This window comes from Zootermopsis nevadensis, unplaced genomic scaffold (genome assembly GCF_977971745.1).
Source record: "Zootermopsis nevadensis isolate Lab colony 2312 unplaced genomic scaffold, Znev_1.0 Znev_ptg000004l, whole genome shotgun sequence".
Lineage (NCBI taxonomy): Eukaryota > Metazoa > Arthropoda > Insecta > Blattodea > Termopsidae > Zootermopsis > Zootermopsis nevadensis.
The window spans coordinates 3121324-3145413 of NW_028259136.1; the positions used below are offsets into that span (position 1 = coordinate 3121324).

Below are 24090 nucleotides of genomic sequence, written 5' to 3' on the forward strand. Positions count from 1 at the left end.
TGTCATTTTTCATCCACTGGTAAGGCAGGGCTTTAACGATGTTTCAGACGCGTTTTCTGCCTCAGTCACTAGGGTGATGAGTAAGTCACGCCCATGACTGACGTATAGAAACTTCGAAGACCGATGGAAGGAAGAGCTGTTATTGGTTTGAGACACGGAAATCAGTTTGAGAAGGCAGAATCTTGGCCGAATCAGCGGGGGGATAGGTTGAAAGTACCAGTTACCAAACACGAACAGCAACTCGTTTAAATACATGAGCAAATTCAGCGCCGTCATGAATTTTAGAAAGATTATTGAGCCGGAGTAATAGCACTTAACGTTACAGAATACCAAAGAAAATATTTTAATTTCTCAAATATTGAGGGAAATGAAATTTATATTTGAACATGTGTGTGTCTATTCCGAGAAACAAACAATGCGCCATGGCGAGCTGCCAAGGCATCAGGAGGACATGTCTGCACAATGGCCCCACAGTTCTGTTTTAGGCACTGCCTGGCATCTGACGTGGACACTCTCGGTAATTGTAGGTTCCTTGTGAAACAACAGCTTCTTACAATACTGACAACGTTTTCCTCACAAGAAACATTTTAATCCCAAGTGTCACAAAACACGAAGATTAATAATAGTTTTCTGAAGTTCAAACCAATTCAAATACCTTTGAAATCTTCGACAATGCATATTCTTAGATTATTTAATGGCGCTGATTCGGCTAAATAACTAAAATTATAGTTATTTTATGATTCTTACAGTAGCTCAGCTAGTCGAGAAATACCCCGTATTTTGTGGAACCCACATGTTCATTGCCATCATCACAACAGCCCACAGGCGGGCCCCGTCCTGACTCATGTGAGCGTGGCTGTGTAGTGGTAGCTCTGTAGATTCGCGGTTTCAAGTTCGAATATAAATCGCGTTAGTGGTTGTACCGACTGAGATTTCCCATTGGCTTTTTCTGGAGCCACTTCACGCGGATCGAATGATATTACTTTGACACAGCAAACAGTGGCCTTCTTTACACTCTCTTCTGGGATGTTACATCGTGCAATCTGGCAGAGTTTTACTGACGTTTCAGAGGTGATTGCTGCCTCCATAATAAGGCGATAAGTAAACCGCGCGCGAGAAATTGGCTTAAAATTTGATTTATTGATCGAATCAGGAAATAGACCATCCTGAACGAAGTTGTCTGAAGATTCAGTCGCTCCCACTAGGAGAATATCGAGCTAATAGCTTATGCTTGGACACGATATGATACCCAAGTCTCTACCAACTAATTATCTGTATCAAACTCTTGGTGACAGAACCAGAATGTTCATCGTTCATCACCGTTAATGTCAAAGCTTGCCAATGGAGCAACTGTCATTCATCATCAAACATCATAGATTATTAGTCAGAGTTTAATCTTTCTATTTTCTAACGCATCCTTTGTCTCAATTGTTTTTCTCATAAGGCTTATCTACACAATTCAGTAATCTGTTCTTGTCAGGCCCACCTCAGACTCGTAAAAGAACACAGCAGCCCCCTAGATTTTACTATCCTAAGAATAGTAGGTGACCTGTACGAACCTTGAAGTTATTCCTTACAGGATTCCATGTTTGGAAATAATAATTCGCGTCGTTCAGAAATCTCAGTTCCTGTCTGAATTTCTGTCTCGCATTCTATTTTTTATTTCGTAGCCTTACATTTATCTTATGACATTTCGTAATTTCAACTGACTTAGAGGCACAGTATGAGTTTAATTACTTTTCTGAATGTATAGAGAAATTTAAACACATTTACTAAGTAGTTTCAATTCAAGTCCAGACGTTTTCAAAACTGTTAATTTTAACGCAGTTTATTCAAGACTTAATGACATTTTACACCTGCAGTGAATTTCGGCAACAGAAAAGCAACAGGGGTGAAATTAATAGTCGATTTGTACCTTCTTATTATTAAATCTTTACTCTCCGAGCATGCTGGCTTTTCCATAACAGAAACTTGACGACACAAAAAATACCGCCCTTTTATCAAAAGAACCGAACTTTATACATCTTTAAGGCACACAATTATGGTGCAATGTTTCCTATTCATGTTTGTGAAATAATTTTTTTTCTTTCAGCAATATGATAAAATAAAACTTTTTTTCAAAATCTGGGATCTCAATAAGCTATCTGTTTAAAAAACACAGATGTCACTTTTCAGTTACTAAAACTACTATAACTATCCTGAATTCAATTCCATGCACTGTATTTATTAATAGATCGTTTTGTAACAAAACCAATGGTAAATATTGGATTAACAAGTGTTGCAATAGCAGCCTACTCATTACGACAGGTTTGAAGGGCTTTTGTTCACAGACAGACAGGCAGACAGTTAACAACTTTTTGCATAACTATGATCGTAGCACAATGAATCTAAACGAAGTCTCTCCCACAACGAATGATTGATAGGACCAGGACGAACTAATGAGAAATAATGGAAAAAGAATGGCTGACTGATTGGACTGGGAATTGAATTAGCTTAAAACAATCTGAGTCCAGTTTATATCTACAGCATAACGTCCAACTTCCGTGCAAAAATATCGCCAGCATCTCTGTCCGCATAAAGTAATGATGTAATAAATATTGACTGTCAGCTTTCTCAGCGAGTCTGAGAAACGCTTACACTTCAAGGAAATTGTAAGTTGTCCACTGCCTAACCACGGCAAGTAGTACGTAGATCCATTGCGTTCACTGATATAGTTGAACGCAACCATCTCTTCCCAGCTTCAGACAGAAAATGTTTTAATAAGGCGAGTTGATGTTATTGATTTATGGAGATACACTTGATTCGAATTGGGAAAACATTGTAGTGCTTGGTGGCGAATCATGGAGTTCTAGCCGTGAAGTGACGTATTATTTGAAGATTTCTGTCTTCTGGGTTGTTGCGCTGTGTAGACTGGTCGATGTTTACCAACGTTTCAGACGTCATACTGTCTCCGTCATTAGGGCGATTCATCGCGTAACAACCCAGAAGACAGAAATCTTCATACTCACCGCTGTGAAAACCTCAAATCTTACTATTTGTTATTTCTTGACAAAATTAATGATTATCACAAAAGGTTAATAGTGGACTATTAATACCATGTATGTAAGCTCGAGGATCAGTGCGTCGAACTTACAGACATGTCTTTATGGATTCTAGTTCGACTCTCAGCTGAAAATCCAGGTAAAAACCTCGTCAAAACGTAGAAATTAAATTGTATTTTAAAACCAGTCTGTCTTGCCCTTATAAAGCCCAAGTGGCAGAGTGATCACTGTACTGTAATATTAATATGACAAATACTGCAAGGTACATCAGTTCCGATAAGATAAATGATTTTTCAACTGTGATTGTCTTATTCATCATATGAAATACATTATTGCTTGAATAGATTAAGTGAATATTGAAAGACAAGTCGATTGCTTGCTATGAATTCCTGTTTTGACCTGCGATTCAATTGCGTTGGATTTAATTTCCACTACATCAACAAAGGTCACTAACAAATACATAAATCCATTTGTATTCAATCTAACAAGTCAAATGTAGATCAACAGTAATCGAAACATACGTCGCAGCCATGTAAACGTTCCTGGCTTCCCCGTAACATGTGCTTATTCCTGGAAAATCCATTTCCGTACCACAAAGAGTAATACAAATGGCTTTGGTAACGAAACAAATGAAAGGCAATGCAGCGCCCGACGACGTGCGATTTAGCACATCTGCGGAACTGACATAAGATAGTAGAACCGTAAAAAATTTGAATAGAATTTTGAGAAACGCTGATTTACAATCATTAAGCACGACCTAAATCATGCTGGATTCAACACGGTGAATAGTATACATACGCCACTGTTTAATATGAGATAGCTCGGACCTGTTCACAGAAAAGCCCCTGTCTCTTCGGAATATGTGTCCACTTTCAATGAAGAATTCGCTATTGGACAGTCTATTTAATTAAACACACATAACTAAACAAAGTTCATAAAAATATTATTACGTAAGAAACAAAATTCCTTAAAAGCAAACGATCAACAACCATGTAAGCTACTAACCAACACTTGCTTATTACATAGACAGATTTTTAAAATCGCCCGTCACAAACAAAATTTGAAATTGTGTAACGATCTTTCGTAAAATTCTCCAATCTTATATTTAGTCAAAAAATGTTGTTTCATGTCTACCGACAAACGGATTTGCGCACTTTTAACAGGAGCTCCGCAGGGTTACAAAAGCGCCCCAAAACTGAGACAATGGAAATTCATTCACACCAATGTATATCATCTTGTTCATTTTTATATTAGTGCGAATAATTGTAAATATACTTGCAAAAAAACCTGATTAAACCTGCTTAAACAAATTTAATTGGCATTTTGATAAAACATAAATCTAGTTTAAAGATCCATTGCTCTTCACTAAAATACAAAGCACAATATGAAGTGATACTAATGAACACGAAAATCTGTTCTATTAACGGCCTTGTTTTATGACAGCCATTAAATTTATAACGCTGTTTCCGCTAATTCCCTTTGGAAATGAACATAAAAATGTATCACCGAAAATTCAATTGCGAGCAGAATGAGCTAATGGAAACAAGTGACATTTCAGGTAGTTTAGTTTGTTTTCATGCCATTAAACGGTGTTTGAATGATGCTGTCAGAATGACAGTTCCACAGTTACACAGAACACAAAACAAAAAAAATCGACAGCAGGAAAAAACCTCGTCAAAGAGGACAGAAGAATGTAAAGAGGTGAGCACTAACATAATACCGATCACTAATTACTAGGACCAATACTTATGAAGAAGCTAACAGTGCCTTAGCTAATCTATAAGCTGTCCGCCTTCGAAAGAACGTTAAATATCATTACCGTGTTACTAAGAGTGTTCCACAAATTCCTGTCCCGATATAAATCCAGTCTAATTTATTTTTAATATTATTATCCTATCTACATTTATGTTTAATATCTTGAAGTTTTCCGACAAACATTTGCATGCATTTTTACCTCTCCCGCGCGTGTTACACGCCTGTTCAATCTCATTCTTCCTGACACGATCACTCCAACAACATCGGGTGAACTAAAGTGATGAATCTCCCAGCCTTCCCAGTGGCATTCAAGTCAAGTTTACTCTGGTTCCTAGGCCGCTGTTCACGAAAGTTGCGCAAATGCTGTGAGGGTGAGAACGTGGTGAATTCACGAGCAAAAAGTATGTCAATTGTTTAACGTTACTTCGAATAGGAATGTTTTGCTGCTGTTCGTGTATCATAGAGCAATACGCATCCTGACAAACAAGTACAGACGAAACCAACAATACACCGACTGATAAAAGAAATCTGAAGACAGGAAATGTTTGTTCGTCTTCCACAACGTGGCAAAATCTGGCGTAAAGCTGTTCTGTACTTTATTCTTAACAAATAAGAATAAAAAGACAACTTGTTTCTCTTGTTATATTGACGTCACCAAAGTTTACACGCACTGAAGATGGCTATCTCCTGGGTTGCTGCGCGGTGTAGGCTGGTAGAAATTTATCGACGTTTCACAGGTGCACTGATGAAGGCATTAAGCACCTCTGAAACGTCGATAAACTTGTACCAGCTCTACATCCTAGAAGACATCCAGTTTCATACCCGCCGCCATGAGAACCTGAAATCTCACGGCTTACTGTATTATGTGTGGTTTCGAGAAAATTGGCTTAGACCCCTCAGACTGCTTTTAGGATCAAGCTAATATTTCAGATTGTTTGAAGAGCGTAACAGCCGTACCTGTATGCGGTATGTCACTCCAATCTAAATATTTAAACTTAATTCAACTTGATGATCACCATTAAGTTAAATATTCATATAACGAAACGACCAGTGTGCTTACTGGTCTACAGCTTGCATGCAGATACAATTTACGATGGGTGTCAAAATAAGCTTTAAAATAGGTCTATATGTGTGACAGACGTGGAAGGATTGTGTTTCATAGAGCTCAAGATATGCACTGTGAAATTGAAATGTTATACCAGCTCAAAGCATAACAAGAAATTAAATTGCTCGTCGGTGGAAATGAAATCTAGAGACGGGAAACATCTGATTACTAAGCAGTGGTACACACATATCCTGTGTTACAGGAAGAAAATTTCTTATGCAATTTTCTTTTTTCTTACTAGCGAAGGGGCCCATTCTTTCTACGGGATTTGTTTTGCAAAATAAACAGTATTAATTACATTTATTATACAGATCTCATGAATGCATTTTCCCGCTCATCAGTTTTCTACTAAGCAGGATCTGAGATTCTCACTGCGGTGAGTACGAAGATGGCTCTCTTCTGGGCTGTAGCGCCGTGTAATCTGGTAGAAGATTACCAGCATTTCATCCTAATGGTGAAGTCAGCAAGTATCTCTGAAACGTCGGCAAACGTCTACCAGACTACACGGCGCTATAACCCAGAAGAGAGCCAACTTACAGATAATTGTCACATAGTGCGTTGTGCTGGTGCAAGGCGACGGGTTAATGTAGACATCTACGCTGATGTAAACATTAGTTTTAAACAATTATGTTTCATATTACGTGCACTAAAAGCACCAAAATTGACACAAGTGTTTCGCATCACACTGACATTTACCCTGTTGGATACACGATCAATGGCTGTAATGGAAAGCAATGAATTGGAGAGGGTGTCAGTTACATTCCCAGTAAATTAGATTTTCTGTTTTAAAAAGAGATGCATAGCTTTAGGTCATTTCCAATACTACTGAGAGTTTTGCGGTTACTTCGCGTTTTTCTGTATCCTGATTTAAACATCCACCATTAAGAACACTGGCTTATCCCCCACCGTTAGGCAAATCTTCTAGAGTGGAAAAGATTCTCTTTCATTTTCTCTTTATAGCCTTCCATCTTTCCGTTATCTATATGGAAGCGCGTGCATAGCCAGCCATTACCTTCGAGATATGTTAAATGTACTTGCAATTCGCCTTTTTAAGTCTGAGCTCAAATTCTCAGAATTCTCTCACTTGCAGCTTTCGCTTTTAAACCGTTTTAGTTGATCTCATTTCTTCATCAACTACTATCTCAGCCAAGCGTGAATCGAGTCCTCTTCGATACGGATCACTTTCAAGCCTTCTTCAAGCGAACACTGATCTTATTCAACATCATGTCTCTTCCCTTTATTTTCTCAAGTGATTGCTCCATCAAGGATGAAGTTTTGTTTCTGGAATGGTGAAATAATGATCCACTCCTGTGAATACTCTATCTTGCGCCAGATCACTCATAAAACTGTTTACTAAAACAGAGCGATACAAAGGCATGGCACCAAAATATTGCATTAAGGAAATAATTAATCACATCCAAAGTCGGAGATCGTGTTCCATGATTGTCAGCTAATGGGACTGTTTTCTAGCGGAAAACGTGTGATGTGACATCATTATCTCCTGGAATCTTTATTTCTGGTTAGATTCCATGTTTATTTGACTGCCGTCCAAAGAACTTCTATGCTATTAGATCATACTTTAACTGTTTGTTTACATAAGACATTCTACAGTGCGTTCAATGATAAAGTTGAATGAAAGGTCACTTCAGGCTTCCGTTTGAATCGCCATTATTCACCGCCAAACGCTAGAAGATACTCCCCATAGAGTCAAGTATCGCTCTTCTAATACAATCAAATAAACTTCACTGCATTTTAATATTTCTTGCAGGGAGCCCGAAAGTGACAGTTGCTCTGACTTTATTAATGAACAGCCTGTGTTACAGATTAATTTGTAATTTTGTGTAAACATTGCTAATGTGTTTTATGTAGGTGAGGTTCAAAACCACGAGAAATATTCATACATTGAATGTGTGACAATGTGATGATGAATATTCACTATTACATAACGAATTCTCTCTCTCCCTCTTAAATAGATGTTTGCTATGCATACATTTCACACAACCATAATGTTTGCATAGATTCAAAGTGTATGTATTTCATACAGTAGCCAGTCATGTCAAACTGAACTCCAGCCAAGAGCCACTTGCCCAGTTAGGAATTTCGTTTGGCGCTGCGCGAACATACTACCAAGAGCAGTTGCTACATTTCATTAGATCAAGTGTATGTAACCTCATCAGAATTTGAGCAATACATACGTATTACGCCACTTCATTAGTACATTAACACAAAGCGAGGTCAGGAAATCATACTTCAGTTTGAAACCTTGCAGTTTCTATATCCCCATACATATGTCGGTAAAACGTGTAACTTCAAACGAAAAAAAAACAATTTAGAAAAATGCAAAGAGATAACACTTCTGAAGTTTCTAAAATACGGATGACACCGCAATATTACATGAGCCAGAAAGTATAAACCTTAAATAATTAAAATCGAAACAATGAAACGCGGAAAGTAAGTTCGTACCTTGTTCTTGGTGTTCATTTATTACTGATATTGCAGCGAAATATTTACAAAATATTTTTCATATTTGGGTAATTTAAAAACATTAAAATAATATCTCTGTGCCGTGTGGATTTCTAAGTAAATACTAATGTTTCGGAGAAACATACCGTCTCCACATTCAAGCGTTACAACCCAGAAAAGCAACACTAACTTAAGTGCTCGAATATATCAAAGACCTCTTTAACCTAATTAGCTCTATCCTGTCACTATTCAAGCACTGGGTGAATATTATATACGTATTCTGTTTATATCACATTAACGTCCATAATATTTTCAAGAAAACGGACTCAAATTAAAATAAATGTGACTAATGAAGAACTAACTTGTAGGCCTATATTCTCTACAACAATGGTGAGAAAAAAAAACGCCATATCCGTTAAATTGTAGACGAAACAGATGTTACAAAACTGCCAAGAATATACATCATTAACCTTTCGATTGCTGATTAAATATTTAAAATACAGTTTCAATATTAACCTTCACGCAACCTCCAGTTGTTATGTAAGATAAACATTCATTTCCTTTGTTACGTACCTCGGTGGTCATGATGTTAATTTACTATAGCTACAAATCAAATTTCTAAAAGCAAATCATACTACCTATGTGTTAAACAGAGATAGAAAATATATTTCCTTATTTTTCGTTGAGTATTCTTCCTAACGAAATATTTCCAACAAAACCTGTAAAAATTTAAAACATGAGGACTAACAAAATATCTGTATTATGAGATCATTTAGTAGACTCCTACAGAGCCAGCAAGTGACTTACGATTCACGATTCTTAACAAATCTCACTGGAAGCTACGTAACTCTTCTCAGTGATGGTGACCCATAAGTTATTATTCCTAGCAATTTACATAGAAGACACAAGGAAAACCAAAGATCTAAGAAGTGAAATTAAAAAAGAACACTTTCCAGTTAAGAGTAAGGGATCGTATCGTTGTGTTAAAGACATTTGTTATAAAACACTCTTAAAATTCAACCTAGGAGTTTTTTTAATATCGAATAGAGGGAATCGGTGTAAAGTGGAAATTTTACATGCATCTTAGAACCGTCATTCTTTCTGTAAAACTTCCTAGAATTCTGTTCCATACGAGTACAACCAAATTAACCTTCTACATTAAATAGCATTAAAATATGAGTTACAAATTTACATACACACGACATATATCTTCAAGCTGTGTGGTCCACTCGCACAGAGGATATTAACGACGATGTAGAACTTGTAAAACAAGATAGGTGGCTGACCCAACTCAGTTCTCTTGCTGGTAGCCTCTGTATACACCTACAGTGATTATTCATGTAAGTCACTAAATTAATCTCCAACCACAGTTCATTATGCCAGAAGTTTAAATACACAACAAACGACGCTAACTTCAACGACTGTGATCGCAATATTGTCTGAGGTCAATGATCTTAGCGTTGACCGGGTATAGGTTATAACATGGAAGATTCCACATTATCGTTTTACCATGTTAACCAGACCTCATCATAGGCTTCATCATAGCATCATTTATATTACTTACTACCAGAGTAGTCGCCTTCAGAACTTGGTCGTACGTGCGGTCCTGCACGCAGAAAATCTGAGAGTGAAACCTAAAGCCTGCCTTGGTTACCATGGTTACTATGATTACCTTGGTAACATATGTAAGACCACATTCTACTTTATCAATCTGTTGTTTTAGAATGTTAACTGAACTGAATTTAACGTTCCACATACTACACGATTTTGTGGCTTATGGTGGATGAAGATCAGTCAAAATCTCGGTACTTCCCTCCTAAGTTTATTTTCAAAACAGTTCGAAAATTCTGGGAAGAGAAGAAACTTAAAAGTAAAGACACTTTACTGATTTATAAACATCAATTGTCGAGTAAAAGTTGATATATATATATAAATATATATATATATATATATATATATATATATTAGTTAGTTCCTACATGTGTTTATTAAAAAAACTGTAACTCACGTTCTATCCCCAACGTGTCTTTCATTAGCATACCGCTAATGGAACAATACCGAGAAACAATTTAGACGTATGTTAAGAAGCTTTGCACAAAGGTGTAGTCACATCGCATCCAATTTGTTTCGAGAAGTTTCTGTGTGTGTGTTCTACTTGGAAAGAAGCATGAGTAATTTGAATAATTAGCATCAGCCCTTTCTTACCAGTGGTGACATCGAACGTTTAAAGAGTTGACGACGTGATAGGTTCACAGAAGGCTTGTTCCGACCCCGAGGACAGAAACAGCGACAATGATGTAACCGAGGCGGAGCTCAGATTTAGCACGATGACTCCTCTGGGAGACACCTATATAGTGACAGCATGCATCTTGACACAGGAAAAGGCATAAAACCTTTGGACACCTCACAAGATTTATACAGGTCAGCCACCCACGGAACCTGGCAACTGTAACGACAAGGAGGCGGCAATCGTGGTGCCTGAATCGTGCCAGATCAGAGAACGATCTGTGCGAAGCCCTTGTTAAAACGAATTGCCGCTAATTCAGCGGAGAAAGATTGACATCCAACGAAAACAAGTAATGTATATCAGATGGGAAAAAATCAGAAGCTTATGCGTATGAATACCCCAGATGGCGAAATTTAGCCAAAACGTCGGGCAATTCTAATTTGAAACTAGTTGTATTCGATGAGATTTGAATTTAATTTCATTGAGATTACTTCACATATCCTTATTTTTATATGCCTTTCTATGATTACAACTTATCTGGCATAACCAATTCTAAACTTAAGAGCATATTTCCGCCTACTTACTTTTCTGATTGCATTTCTGAAACAATTCACTTAATGAAACGTCCTACGAACTTCGTGAATTCCCAGACACATAAAATCGGTACGCTGGACATGCGAACTAAGATAAGAGCAAATCTAACGTCGTTCAACCATCAAAAGCTTAGTAGTACATATCTGTCCCACACTCTTGACAATTTATAAGATTTCACCCTCTTATGTAAGTATAATTCTAAACGAAAACTACGACCATTTCCTCAAAAAGCCTTAACAATTTTATCTTCGTAACTGTAAAATGTTCTTGTGTTAGGTTGGGTTAGGTTAGGTTAAACTGGGTTGGGATGGTAGGGTCTGGTAGGGTTAGGTTAGGTTAGGTTGACTTGGGTTGTTAGTTTGGGATGCGTTGGGTCAAGTCGTTTCGGGTCTTGTCGTGTTGGGTCGTGACGGAACAGGACGTGACGAGCCAGATCGGGTCGGGTAGCGTCGAGTAGGTTCTGGTTTGTCCCAAATAAATGGCTGCTCCGATTAACAGAAATCTCCTGTATTTCCAAAGTTCTCAAAATTCAAAAATAATTGGTAATTTAAACAATTTTCAGTTTTTAAAAATTGCAAAAATTTTCCAAAATTGGTTACTAATCAAATAAAATTGCGTATCTAATACAGAAAACACTTCTCTAGCTGATATAAAAAATAAAATTAATGTCGTGGCAAGAGTACGCTATTAAAGATGTGTTCTGTACGAATCCACGCAACTTATTAACGAATATTTCGTTTCATCGTTGAAATGGAAATAAAATGAAGCTTTTAATTAAAACACCGCTCGTTTTAATTGAAATTCAGTGCGAGACGAAACACTCGCGGTGATGACGCATGTTTGCAACGGCGGCACTAATTTACGTCATCATATTTCTGTAATTAAAATATATCCTATCGTTCTGCTGGAAATCGAGCACCTCTTAAAGAGAACTACCATATAGCCGTTTGCTTCATAATTAAGATGGAGACGATACGTCCACCTGAACGGCTGGTAACCACCTACAACCGTGACCTTATTTCTGCTGTGTTACGTGAAACATGAAAATTGCAATAAGTCACTGTTCAGTATAGAACAAACGACCTTAGATGTCTAGACAATGACGTATTTGGCGAGAGAGTATAAAGGCTGTCTTCTGGATTACCGTTTAGTCTGTTAAAAGTTGCCGACGTTTCAGTTATACTTACTGCTTCGATCGTTTGACACTGATCGCCCTCATTATGGTGACAGCATAAACGTCTTCCAGACTACAAAGCGCCTCAACACAGAAGACATGTACTCTCCGTAGTGAATTTTCTTTTGCGTATAAGAGAATTTTACGATGCGTTACATATGCCATTTTGATCATTTTTGTAAGGTCCTTTTTCCTTGACGTCATATATTCGTGATGGTGGAAAGTATATTTCACTGACGTCCTTATATGAATAGAGAACGGGTTTTATGGGTCCCTTCAGGAATTAAGTTAGCGAGGTTCAGGTAGTGCGTCCGTTCCACTACACCCTGATTCAACTATAGACATCAATATTATAAAAATTAATTTAATAATATTCTTAAAACCTGATCCTTGACGTCTTTAAACTTCAGCCATCAAATGTCCCAACATGGACATTGGCGAAAAGGCGAACTTTTGAAGTGGGAACAGAATTAGCGCCGCTTGGTCTGAATCGAATTTAGGGACAGACTTTTGGAACAATGCAACTTTTATTCACGTAGTGTTAAGTAAGACAAAAACAGCAACGAAACGCTGTCCGGTACATTCAAAATTTGCTTTGTAAAGAATGCCAACAAAATACATTTGTAAACTTGCTTGCCTGCTTGCATCTACCTATTATCGTTGACAATACGTTATAAACGTAACAACGATGTGTGATTGCTAAATGTTTATCAACCCCCATCCTTCAGTGAATGTAATTTTGTGTGCACCATTGTTCATCATAGCCGTTAATTGTCGATTGGGTAGCGAGTAATACAAATCTCCCAGATCACAGGCCTGCTGCACAGAGGACGAATTGTGAAACGAAAAGGTTGCCGGAGGATTAGGACTGACAAATAAACTGACATGAATTGGGCTGTTAGCAGTGCAGTTACCCCTACATATTGACATACCTAACAGGCACCCGGGATTAGCAGGTTCAAATCCCAGTCGAGTACTCATGCAACCTAAAGTTCCTGATTTTCTTCAGTTTAACGCAAATATTCTACGATAGTATCTCAGAATCGGTCATGACTTCCTTTTTGTCCCGCATTATTCCAAATTTACCATTAACATTCAAGCAATAATGTTAAACAATTTAACTGATTCAATCTTTGCGTAATAAAATAGAAGCTGTCATTTCCCCATGCCTGCATTAATCTTACACCATAATCCCGTTGCACGTTGACTCAATTTAACCTCAGTACTTGATACAGCATGGTATCAAATAACTAAAAACCTATCAACTTATATAATAGATTTTAGTGCGCATCCACTTTGTAGGAGGACTACTTTGAAAATAATGAAATTCTTAGTCCCACATTTAAGAAAATACTTCCAATTGTTTAAATAACGCCTGGGTTACACATGTCTGTACACTGATCAAAAAAGTTCGTACGCCGGTATCAACGCTTCAATCTACCAGTACAAAAAGATCAAACACACAAAAACTTGTCTCTGGTGCTATCAAACGTCATTTTCACTTCAAATAAGTAACTCAGAACATTGTATCTTTTTATTGCAGAAGTTCATTAGCTGCACTTTCACGTTTACATAAAACAACATTACGATGTTACAGAAGATGGCAATTAACTAAGAGTGAATGAGTGGGGCGAGGCAGAAACCAGTGCCCCTACAAGCTGATGAGGTCATTAAACCTATGTCATATCCAAGCGTTCTTATTCTTTTTGCAATTTCTTTGCATTCGATTTTTAAATCTGTTAAACCCTTTGTTTCATTAGCATGTTTAACTTAAATACAACTAAAATTAACTACTGCTGCAGAAAGAATATTCCAGGAAGCTTTATTCAAATTTCCTACGACCATTTAACTGCTGCTCTACTTTCAACTGTTTCAGGTTCTGGTTTTTACACGAGGAGATCTCGTATTCAGTATTAAGTGGCCATATTATAACCCCTTTTTTAAGCTTTAACGCTAGCAGCATAGCATTAACATTAAGCTATCATTAAACACGAAAACCTTCTTACGTTTTATCGTCTGAAACAACAAACGGTGATTATCGTCATGAAGACATTTCTAGGCAACTTTGTAATGTTCAGCTTAAGAGCGAATCTTTTAAGTTCGTTACCACATGCGAGGAGAAAACGGGGCCCTCGTGCAGGCAAAAATTACAATCGCCATCATCAACAGATATTATATAGGCTGTAACACTGAAATAATGTGTCTGTATTAACTTATATGTCGAGAACGGAAAAGACAATCAGTAGAGGATTTTAAGAAGGTAACAACTCCGAAAATCCGTCCTGGGTTTGAGTCCTGATGACAGTGCTTTCTGCATAATGCGAACTAGGGGCTCCGACCACCACACGGAAATTCAAGACTACGGTATTTTCCCGGAAAGCTAGTCTTCAAACTCTTCCATTTGTCTTCATGTTTCACATCTGTGGGACAAGTATAGTGTTCTTTGTCCTGCACATTAATCAACGTGAGTGTTACGATGCGTGCCACCCACGTCTTGTAACACGTCCGAGTTCCTCAAGTGAATGTCGTTCTGCGGCAAGCTGGTCCCAAGTACTAGCCGACGTGCAAGTTAATCCACTCTCCCCACAAGTGACAACTGCAGCAGAAACCACGTCACGCTCCAGTTTATCACATATCAACAACTTGAGGCCTGTCCCCTCTTGTGGGATTGACAGTCTAAGCTAGTGGTCGCAGGGTTAGTTTAGGTCCACGTGTAAATGTATTTCCATAGGGAAGATTAAGTTTCACACAGTTAATACTTGGACGCAGAGCAGGAGAAAACTTCAGTAATACTTCATGACGCATCTTTCATATCTGTTGGAGCAGTGATGTGCATCCGACGTGCCGCGGACGCCATCTAGGTGTGTCACGAAATGTTCACCTCGTATTATAAATATAACCAAAAGAAATAAATATTTGTTAATCTTATTTTCTGCCCTGTATAAGTTTTTATTTTCTTTATTATGATCGGGCAGACTGAGGACAGACAAGATCTACTAAATGGAATTGGAAAGCAACACAACCACTTTGCAGCAAAACATGTATAACTCCCCTTTACTCTTATTGCCACTCTATGTATTTTTCTGCAATCTACATTTACAAATATAAATAAGTATCTTTAGGTTAAAACGTTTACACATAGTTAATAAATTTTGGATCAAACAATATTTAGTGTGCCGCGAGTGTATAAAGGTTGCGCAACACTGAGGTAGAGGAATGAAACCAGCTAAGAATTAAGAAATCTAATATTTCCTCGGCTTCAAGAATAAAGGTTGCTGTCTAAAACGTCGGTAAACGTCTAACAGGGAACAATGACCCACAGAAAAGCCATCTTCACAGCCAATAAATCGTTCGAATATATGGTACAGATAAAACACGTGTTCCCGAAATGCACAATACCTATTTAGAGGGCGTGATCTGAGAATGAAAGCAACGAAATGTCAATCTAAGATTGGGACCTTGGATGCTTCGTTTCCGAGTTATAACCCATTTAAAGAAAGAAACGCCTGCAGTATTTATGGGGACATCTTAAAATTATTGCTTATATACGGCAGTCAACCGCGTAGCGTAGTTATAACAGAGTGAAGATGGATGCAAGTTAATTAATCTAGAATTTTTGAACGCGTGTGACAATCCTTAATCAGACTCGTAGCGCGCAAGGACAAGACAGCATTTTTTATGGTTTGTTGTCAGAATAGTAATATGTAACGCTAAAATTAGCGACTTGTAAATAAACTCTTCATTGTGGACGCTTTTACAAATTATTTATTTCCTCCATCCAAAATAAAATTACCATAATTTAAACACGAAGCTTATGCAGACTTTCGTCGTTGTTTCTGAGCTTAGGAAAACGCCTCTGACACGGTGCCGTATGTTTCGAAAAATCCTGTGTAGGGACATGACGGTGACAGATCAGAACTGCATTCACAAACAAACTGAGAGACCCGGGCAATGCTTGCTGCAAATCAGTCTTCCCGACCTCTTTGTGAAAATGATATGTTTAGATACAAACCAAAGCTATAATATTTCCCGTAGTTTTGTAATGTTGTAAAATTTTGTCTGTCGCATTAAGGGAGGAATACAGACTGTGGTTAACTGGTGCTGGGGAGATTATTTAGAACTAAGGGGAAGCAAATAACAGGAAGACTTAGAACACCACATAACAAGGAACTTAATAACTTGTACCGTACGACAAACAGAATTAGTGAACGCTCATATCAAAGAAAAGGCAATGAGCTGGGAATGTAGCACGCATGGGAAAGCCTATAAATATTTACATGATAAAGTAAAGCAAAGCTGTCCCGCTACAAGCCGTGTGGGCGCTTGAGAGGAGAGAACGCATACCTCCTACTCTTTCTTGAAATCGGCACTAGATGGGGGTGAGTGGTCAGCATCACGCCCCAACTGGGTTTTTGTCCCGTAAAGAGAACCCCCCCGTTACCTACTGGACAGGAGCTTGAATGGGAAGACCTGGACGCAGAGGCTGGAATCATAATCGAACCCCGGTTGTCCAGTCCATAGTCAGACTGTACTCGCTGAGCTACCTCGGCTCCTTGAAACGAAGAGACAACTCTGAAAACTTCAAGTAGATGCGAGGATAGTAACTGGATGTTAAATACACAAGATATGAAGATGTTGACTAGAATTATCTAACTCGTGATAACAAATGGTGGCAAGCTCTTCACAATATCTTCGGGTTCCACAAATTCTGGTACTAGTATCCCGAAAATAATTAAGTTCTGTAACAGACGATGATTGCATTTTTGTTTTTCCAAGAAGAAGCCCTCGTACAGGAGGATGGGGATTTAAAACGAATACAAAGAGCAGAACACTTTACGTAGTGGTCCGAAGAATTTCCAAATGCTGTCTTTGCAATTTTACATCCCTCATTGGTCTTAATGTCACCAATCAAACTAAACTAAACTTTGATATAATGTTTCAAAACGTACTCTCGGTTCAGTGGACGACTGGTGTTTACATATGTGGTAGTCCTAAAAGCCAATTATCTCTTTTTTCTTGCAGGGGTTTGGCAAGGGTTCGCCGTGTAAGGGCAAGATGACAGTGCTCCAGCGGTCGGGTCCAATGTCCAGTACATCCTCTCTCTCCTCTTCAGGAACACCACCCAGTGGTGGGGAACACGACTTGCTCTCCACCGCCTCTTCAGCCTTAAGACGCCTTCACTTCAAATCCGCCGGTGGGAGTCGAGCAAACAAGAAACATCAACCATCACAACAGCCAGTTCCCAAGGTCGTGATAATGGGCAGCAGTACAACCTCCACGTCGTCCAACAACACCATTAACACCAGCACGGATTCAGCCAACACTGTGGCAACGATGATAACCGTGACGGACGGCGAGACAGACACCGACACCGACAAGAAGCCTATTAACTACATGAACGACATTGTCGGGACATCCTTATCGCTAGAGAAAGATGATGATTTCTATAGCGGCTCAAGTACAGATGATTCGAACCCAGTTCCACCGCCCCCAACACCACTTTTAGGAGCAGTTTCTAAAGAGCAACATTTCATTTTTGTCAGAACCGAAGTCGACGATGAGGAACATACTGGGCATCCCGATGAGGAGACGAGGAAGATATCGCTGTTAAAATCGTCTATCCACAATAACAAGAACATAAAAGATGGCGTCTCCACGACGACAACAACAAAGTCGCCTCGTTCTAGTCGCCGCCGCCACCACCACCACAGACAGAAGACTGACGCAAGAAGCAAAACCAACAGCAACATGAACGGACACCACCCTCCGCCAGACCTTCGTGTTGACTTCTTCTCCGACTGTTTCTCAAAACCTGTTTTCAACACTGCAGACAAAGAGCGCGTGTTCGACAAAAACTTCCGTCGGCACAGCATCATGACGGATGTCACCACGACAGTAGACAAAGGAAGAAGTGACAAGAGTCTTGCAGGCGGGTCAGCAGTATTGGCGTCGTCATCGTCTTCCTCGTCAACCGCAGCAGTTCTCCTGAAAAAGGCGGGAGTTTTACAAGGAACCGCTAGCACAGTAGTCGGAGGAGAAGACGAAGTGTTGGAAAAGACTGCTACGTCATCAGGCGTCGGAGAGGGAACTAATATAAATATCCCTACCTCGCCGCCGAAAGTGAACACAACTACAAATCCCCTTGGGATAGCAGGAGCTACACCGCTGCCAATGAGACATCCTACGGCTACCACGATCGTGGTACAACAACCATCAGTGACTGGCGGTAGTCCGACAATAGCAACGGTGCTGCTGAAGAACTGTGGTGCTAGTAGTGGTGTTGGTGTGACTACGGCGGTAACGCAGTCTGGAGACTCGGCGAAGACAGTGTCAGTCACCAAGTTGCAGCGAGAGGAAAACATGAAGCAGCTGCTAGATGTAGCAAACACGCTCACCCTTCAGGAGCTACACGACTTTGAGATGAAGTGAGTACAGTTTCTGATAGTAACAGCTTTGTTCCACTAGACTGTTATTAATGCATGATTTCCGATAACAAGGGATAAAAGTAATGGTTCGTACTAAGAGGGCGGACTCCGTATCACCTTAAAAGTTACGAACAGGTTTGTATATCGGTAATGAGGGACAGGGAAATAGGTCCTACATTGTGAGATAAATGAAACTGGCAGTTAACAACACTATTCCCATTTTTACTTACAAAATATTAAATACTGTACCGTCAAACATTTAACGTCCTGAATCACAATCTCAGAATGTCTTCCCGTCAGTGAAAATGTTGACTTGAAATTTATTTATATAGTAAAGCAGTGACCGACTATAGACGAATAATATATAAAATGTCTCTCCGCCTTGTTCTCTACAATCGCTGAGATTAAATATTTCATTGCCGTCAGATCTGGTTGTCACAAAATTAGGTTTCATGGAGTACTTAAACAGTATTAAAATTGTATGAAATAACATACACTCACCTTTTTTCACACATGTAAACTTTTTTCCCTCTGGTAAAAAGGGGTTTTTTTCAGCATAAATATTTATTCTCATGTTCCAAGTAATCCTCGGAAGTACAATCAACTCAAAAAGTCGATGTAAATAGAAGGTTTACATTTCGAAAAAAAAATTGAGATCAACTTTTCCTCTTAAATAATAGTTTGAAACCGGAATATCTGTCGGAAAGGAACTCCTACATCATTTGGAATTGAGAAGGCTCTTATAAACGTCTTCAAGACACATATCTGGATTCCATTCCCAATACGATCAAATTTCAAATTTCTTCTCGTTAGATACATGAACACAAAATGGAGTTGAAAACAAGTCAACAGAAATGGAAAGATATTTTTCAGTTTGGAAGACATACATTTTCCAAATGCGTGCACTGCTATTTTGCATATTTAAGTATTGTTATGCAATTATTACATTACGTTCCTCTTACTTACAGAGCTAATAAAAATATGAGCGAACAATACGTTATAAAGCATTATAAATGCTAGGCCTATGGTTTGCGAAATTAGCCCATAGGGATGTAATAAACTCACTTTAATGAAACGCAGTTGTAATAGACCGAAATGGCCGCAATAAAATTCTTCAAATAATTTGTAGTGTGAATAAGAATGTCTTCTGGGATGTTGCGCCATGTGATCTGGTAGTAGTAACCGCAGTAGTCGCAATATCAAATAACAATCGAAATCGACCGAACGAATTTACATATAAAGCGCCAGGAAGGAATTGCTTCCATTTTAAGTGAAAAGAACGCATAAAAGGGGAAATTATATCGCGTTGTTTATTTATATTTGAGCTTACAGGCATTGTAACCACGTGGCTTCCACGTTGAGTGAGCTGCTGGCACGACCTTTGGACGAATGTGGCTGGCTAGCATGAGTCACTGTCGTAAAACAGAATATTAGTCGAGGCAACTTGATTACAGGCCAAAGTTCGTATATTTTAATGTCCACTATATCTTCAAATATATTTGATTATAATTTGTGTACTGTTAAAATATTTAAATGACTGTAAAATGTCCAGTAGCAAAGCGTATAAATGAAAATAATTTTCTGTTAATTAATTCGTAATAACAGAAGTGTCTGAACGTGAGTGGAATGCTATAATTTAAAATTTTGTCTGACTTAATAGTGAAATAGCTGTAATAATAATAATAATAATAAGTAATAATTCAATTCCTTTAAAAGTATATGTGAACACCACAGGCCACATATCAACATCAAAATAAATATAAAAACTAAGATAAAACTATTAGGATAACAAGTAAGTATTGAAAGTAAATTAACAGGAGCACGTAAAATGGGAAACTCTCTTGCAACAACGAAACATACAAATGAAGGACTATGAATTTAAACATAAAAATGAAATTTGTTTAGTATTTCACGAAGCCTAACAGTGTCCATGATATGGAGACAATTAATTTTGTCCTTAGAACACGACGAGAAACAGGGGATTAATTTGACTATCGCCTGAAATAAGATCGAATTATAATTCCATGAAACGTCCAGATGAAAAGTGGACTGCAAAATGATTTTTGTTTGTATAATTTCATGTTCATTATAAATCCACAAGTGTGAAATCCAAAGGACCTGAGGAAAGCAAGAAATGAGAACGCTACATTTGCGCGATGTTGCGGGTAGTACAAGAAGGAGGGAGACTTACAGCGGGCGTGGGTTAAAAGCTCAGAGTTTGCGAGAATTAGCGAAGATTCACCACGGGAAATTCCCCATATAAAATTCGTCATCCATTACATCACGGATTAGATCATTCGGTCTTTCTTGTGCCCGGGTTTAAGATTGGTTCACCCAACTTTTCTTGGGTCTTCCTAGCTTCAATCCTTCTGTCGGCTGATGTCTTGCACTAGATTACGTTCACGTATCCCAGAATAATATCTGACAACATGATAGACAAAATCAGTTTCTAAGCATGAGAATACATATGAAGCAGTCCAGCATTTCCATAGCTAAGAATGATTAAGTCAGTAACAGGAACTATTACGTATTCGATTCCTTCATTATGATATATACAAATTGGTCAAATCTGCTAAGACATAATCTAGGCACAATTAATTACACGTAAGCAACCGCACAATTTGGAGCTTCTCCACTGTTCAAAGAAAAAATTAGCTGTAGCCGACAAAATTTAGAGTTGCCTGAAATCGTATAATGACATAAATCTTAGTTAAAATTAAAATCTGAGAGCAACAGTGCTCTAACTAACGCTTCATTGAATTTATGAAAAACGGAGACAAGGCGGAGATCTGGGATGTTGCGTAGTGTAGTCTGGTAGAAAATTACCGATGTTTCAGAGATTCGTAAGTCCTCCATCATCAGGGCGATGATGAAAGCAATAAGCACGTCTGAAACTTCGGTCAGATTTTGCCACACTACACTGCGTAACATCCCAGAAGGCAGTTACCTTCATACTCGCTGCCGTGAGCTAACTTCTACTGAATGATTTGCAGGGATTTTATTCACGAAATTGTGGTATTCAGCTGGAATCCCTTGGATAGGGATAAGAACTGAAAATAACTCTGCGTACACGGGATATTTCAGAAAAGCGGGAACATCTACATGTCACTAGCGGAACTGTAACACATGGACCTATATTTAGATTATTAGATTCTTCCTCCTCACGACCTGAAAATCCATCCTACTTGTTCACCAGATCTTTAGACACGCTATTTTGAAAAAAAAACGTTAAATAAAAGTTACGTGCCTTTATAATTTCCATGCTGTGGAATGTCCTTGTAAAATTTTGAAAGTGTACGTCTATAATTATTCATTTCATAATCGGATGTAATTCTTGACAACGGAATGTGGTATTATTTAAGCACAAGTTCTTCGTTAAAAGTAACACTAAAAATACACAATAGTTTATGTCCTTACAGAAATCCGTGCCAATGTTAACAGATTTTTCTTCGAATTCTTTCTGCACTCCAATCGTAAGAGAAAAGCGCGATACGTGAAAATCAGAGTTCCTTATATTTAAATAAACAGTTTATTCAAACTGATTACAGTACCTGATGAAAGAATGACACTGTTCGGTATTTTAATGTAGGAGGCGCTGGAATCCGATAAAAATTAACTGCTGTTTTTACAAGAATTGAAGGTATTTAAAGACTATCGCTCGTTCTTCAGATAATATTTTCGGATTTGTACTTTCTACTTTTCCGATGGGAAAGATGAAGTTACTCATACGAAACAAAGGACAAACGTTTACGAGAAACGTATCCTCTGAAGATGGAAGCGATACGTTCCTCCGAAACGCCGGTAACAACCTGTAAGATCACACAGCACACAACCCACAGAAAACCAGAATTAGAAGATAAAATTTCTAATCCCTTTGACTTACATCAGCATGGAGCTAGCTACACCATACCACACCGCTCACCATCACTCATCTGCCCAGACATCAACAAGCCGTTCCAAAACGATCTGTTCTAAACAATCTTAAAGGTCTCCGTCAAGGCCATTTAAATAACACATACATACTTTTATAGTTCGTATGCACCACCGACCGATTATTCTGTGCCTTTGTACACACACACACACACATATTTTTAACGTCTTTCGTTCGGCTGACATCCTTATTCTCTACTCGTCTGAGATCTTTTAAACACTAGGAGATTACGTCAACACACTTGTGGAATTTTTAAGACTGTGTCCTGGATTGCCATAAGAACATATTTGTTTCGTCATGGAGGCTTCGTTTCCCATAGAACCAGATGATATGTTATTATATAACTAGGCTTTACATTTCTTGAAAAGAAAATTTTAATTTTGGTAGTATCAGATTTTTGACAGTACTGCATTTTAGTCTAGTCAACTGTAAAAAAATCTGTACCACTATACGCCATGTAGGCGCTTGGGGGGAGAGCAGTATAGCTCCTGTTCATTCTCACCTCGGCACTAAGTAGGCGTAAGTGGTCAACGTAACGCCTCGACCACGCCTTACCCTCACCGGTACCTATTAGACAACACGCTGAGTGGGCCCCAGAGCCGGTCTGGACGCAGAGGTTAGATGAATATTCCTCTGTCCCCGTCGGGGATCGAACCCCGGTCGTCCAGCCCGTAGTCAGTCACTGCATTGCCCTCTGTCAGTGCATCCCGTTTACACTGTCATAGAGTACTTCTTTAGAATCATTTTAATATTATCCTACCACATGAGCTTATGTTTCTTACCTGCATAGTTGCAGATTTCAGCCCAGAGTTGTCAAACAAATTTTTTATAAGTCTGTCTGAAAGAACGTTCGAAGAGACTTAGACAGAGATCTACATAATACAGGCCTTTGTTGCTTAAATTAACCTAATACGTGGATCAGAGGCGTGGCTTTGCATACGCAAGCTTCATTACCCAGCCGGGCGAAGAGCTATTGCCCCAATTACACCAAGTCACGAGAGTGGGATTTAGGCAGGTCGTCCCAGTGGCACGGTGTATGCTACACAACACATCGGCCCTGACCCGGAATAACTGAGCTGGAATTATCATCCAATCACTCATGACGAAGGATTTACCGAATCTTTATCAGCGTTATTGTTTGAGAAGGAAATAAATATTGAGGATAACAACCTTCTAGGATATTGCGCCGTGTAATCTCGTAGAAGGTCTTCACTCATCGCCCTGATGATGGAGGCAGTACGCATCTTTAAAACATTGATCAATTTCTACGAGATTACACAGCGCAATATTCCAGAAGGCTGGCATCTTCATACTCGCCGCTGTGAGAACTTAAAATTTGGCAAAAGAAATTTTGATATGTTATACTACCGCCATG

The 24090-nt window shown here is 38.6% G+C and overlaps 1 protein-coding gene across 2 annotated transcripts in view; it reads left to right on the forward strand.

Annotated features, from left to right (window-relative positions):
- The window catches only part of LOC110830847 (uncharacterized), a 180336-nt gene that overhangs the window by 110304 nt on the left and 45942 nt on the right, over window positions 1–24090 (forward strand). For both annotated transcript variants that reach the window (XM_022066186.2, XM_022066187.2), the window contains exon 3: window positions 17382–18784. In XM_022066186.2, the coding sequence (XP_021921878.1) occupies window positions 17415–18784 (1370 nt within the window). In that variant the 5' untranslated portion in view covers window positions 17382–17414. The remainder of the gene's footprint in view (window positions 1–17381; window positions 18785–24090) is intronic.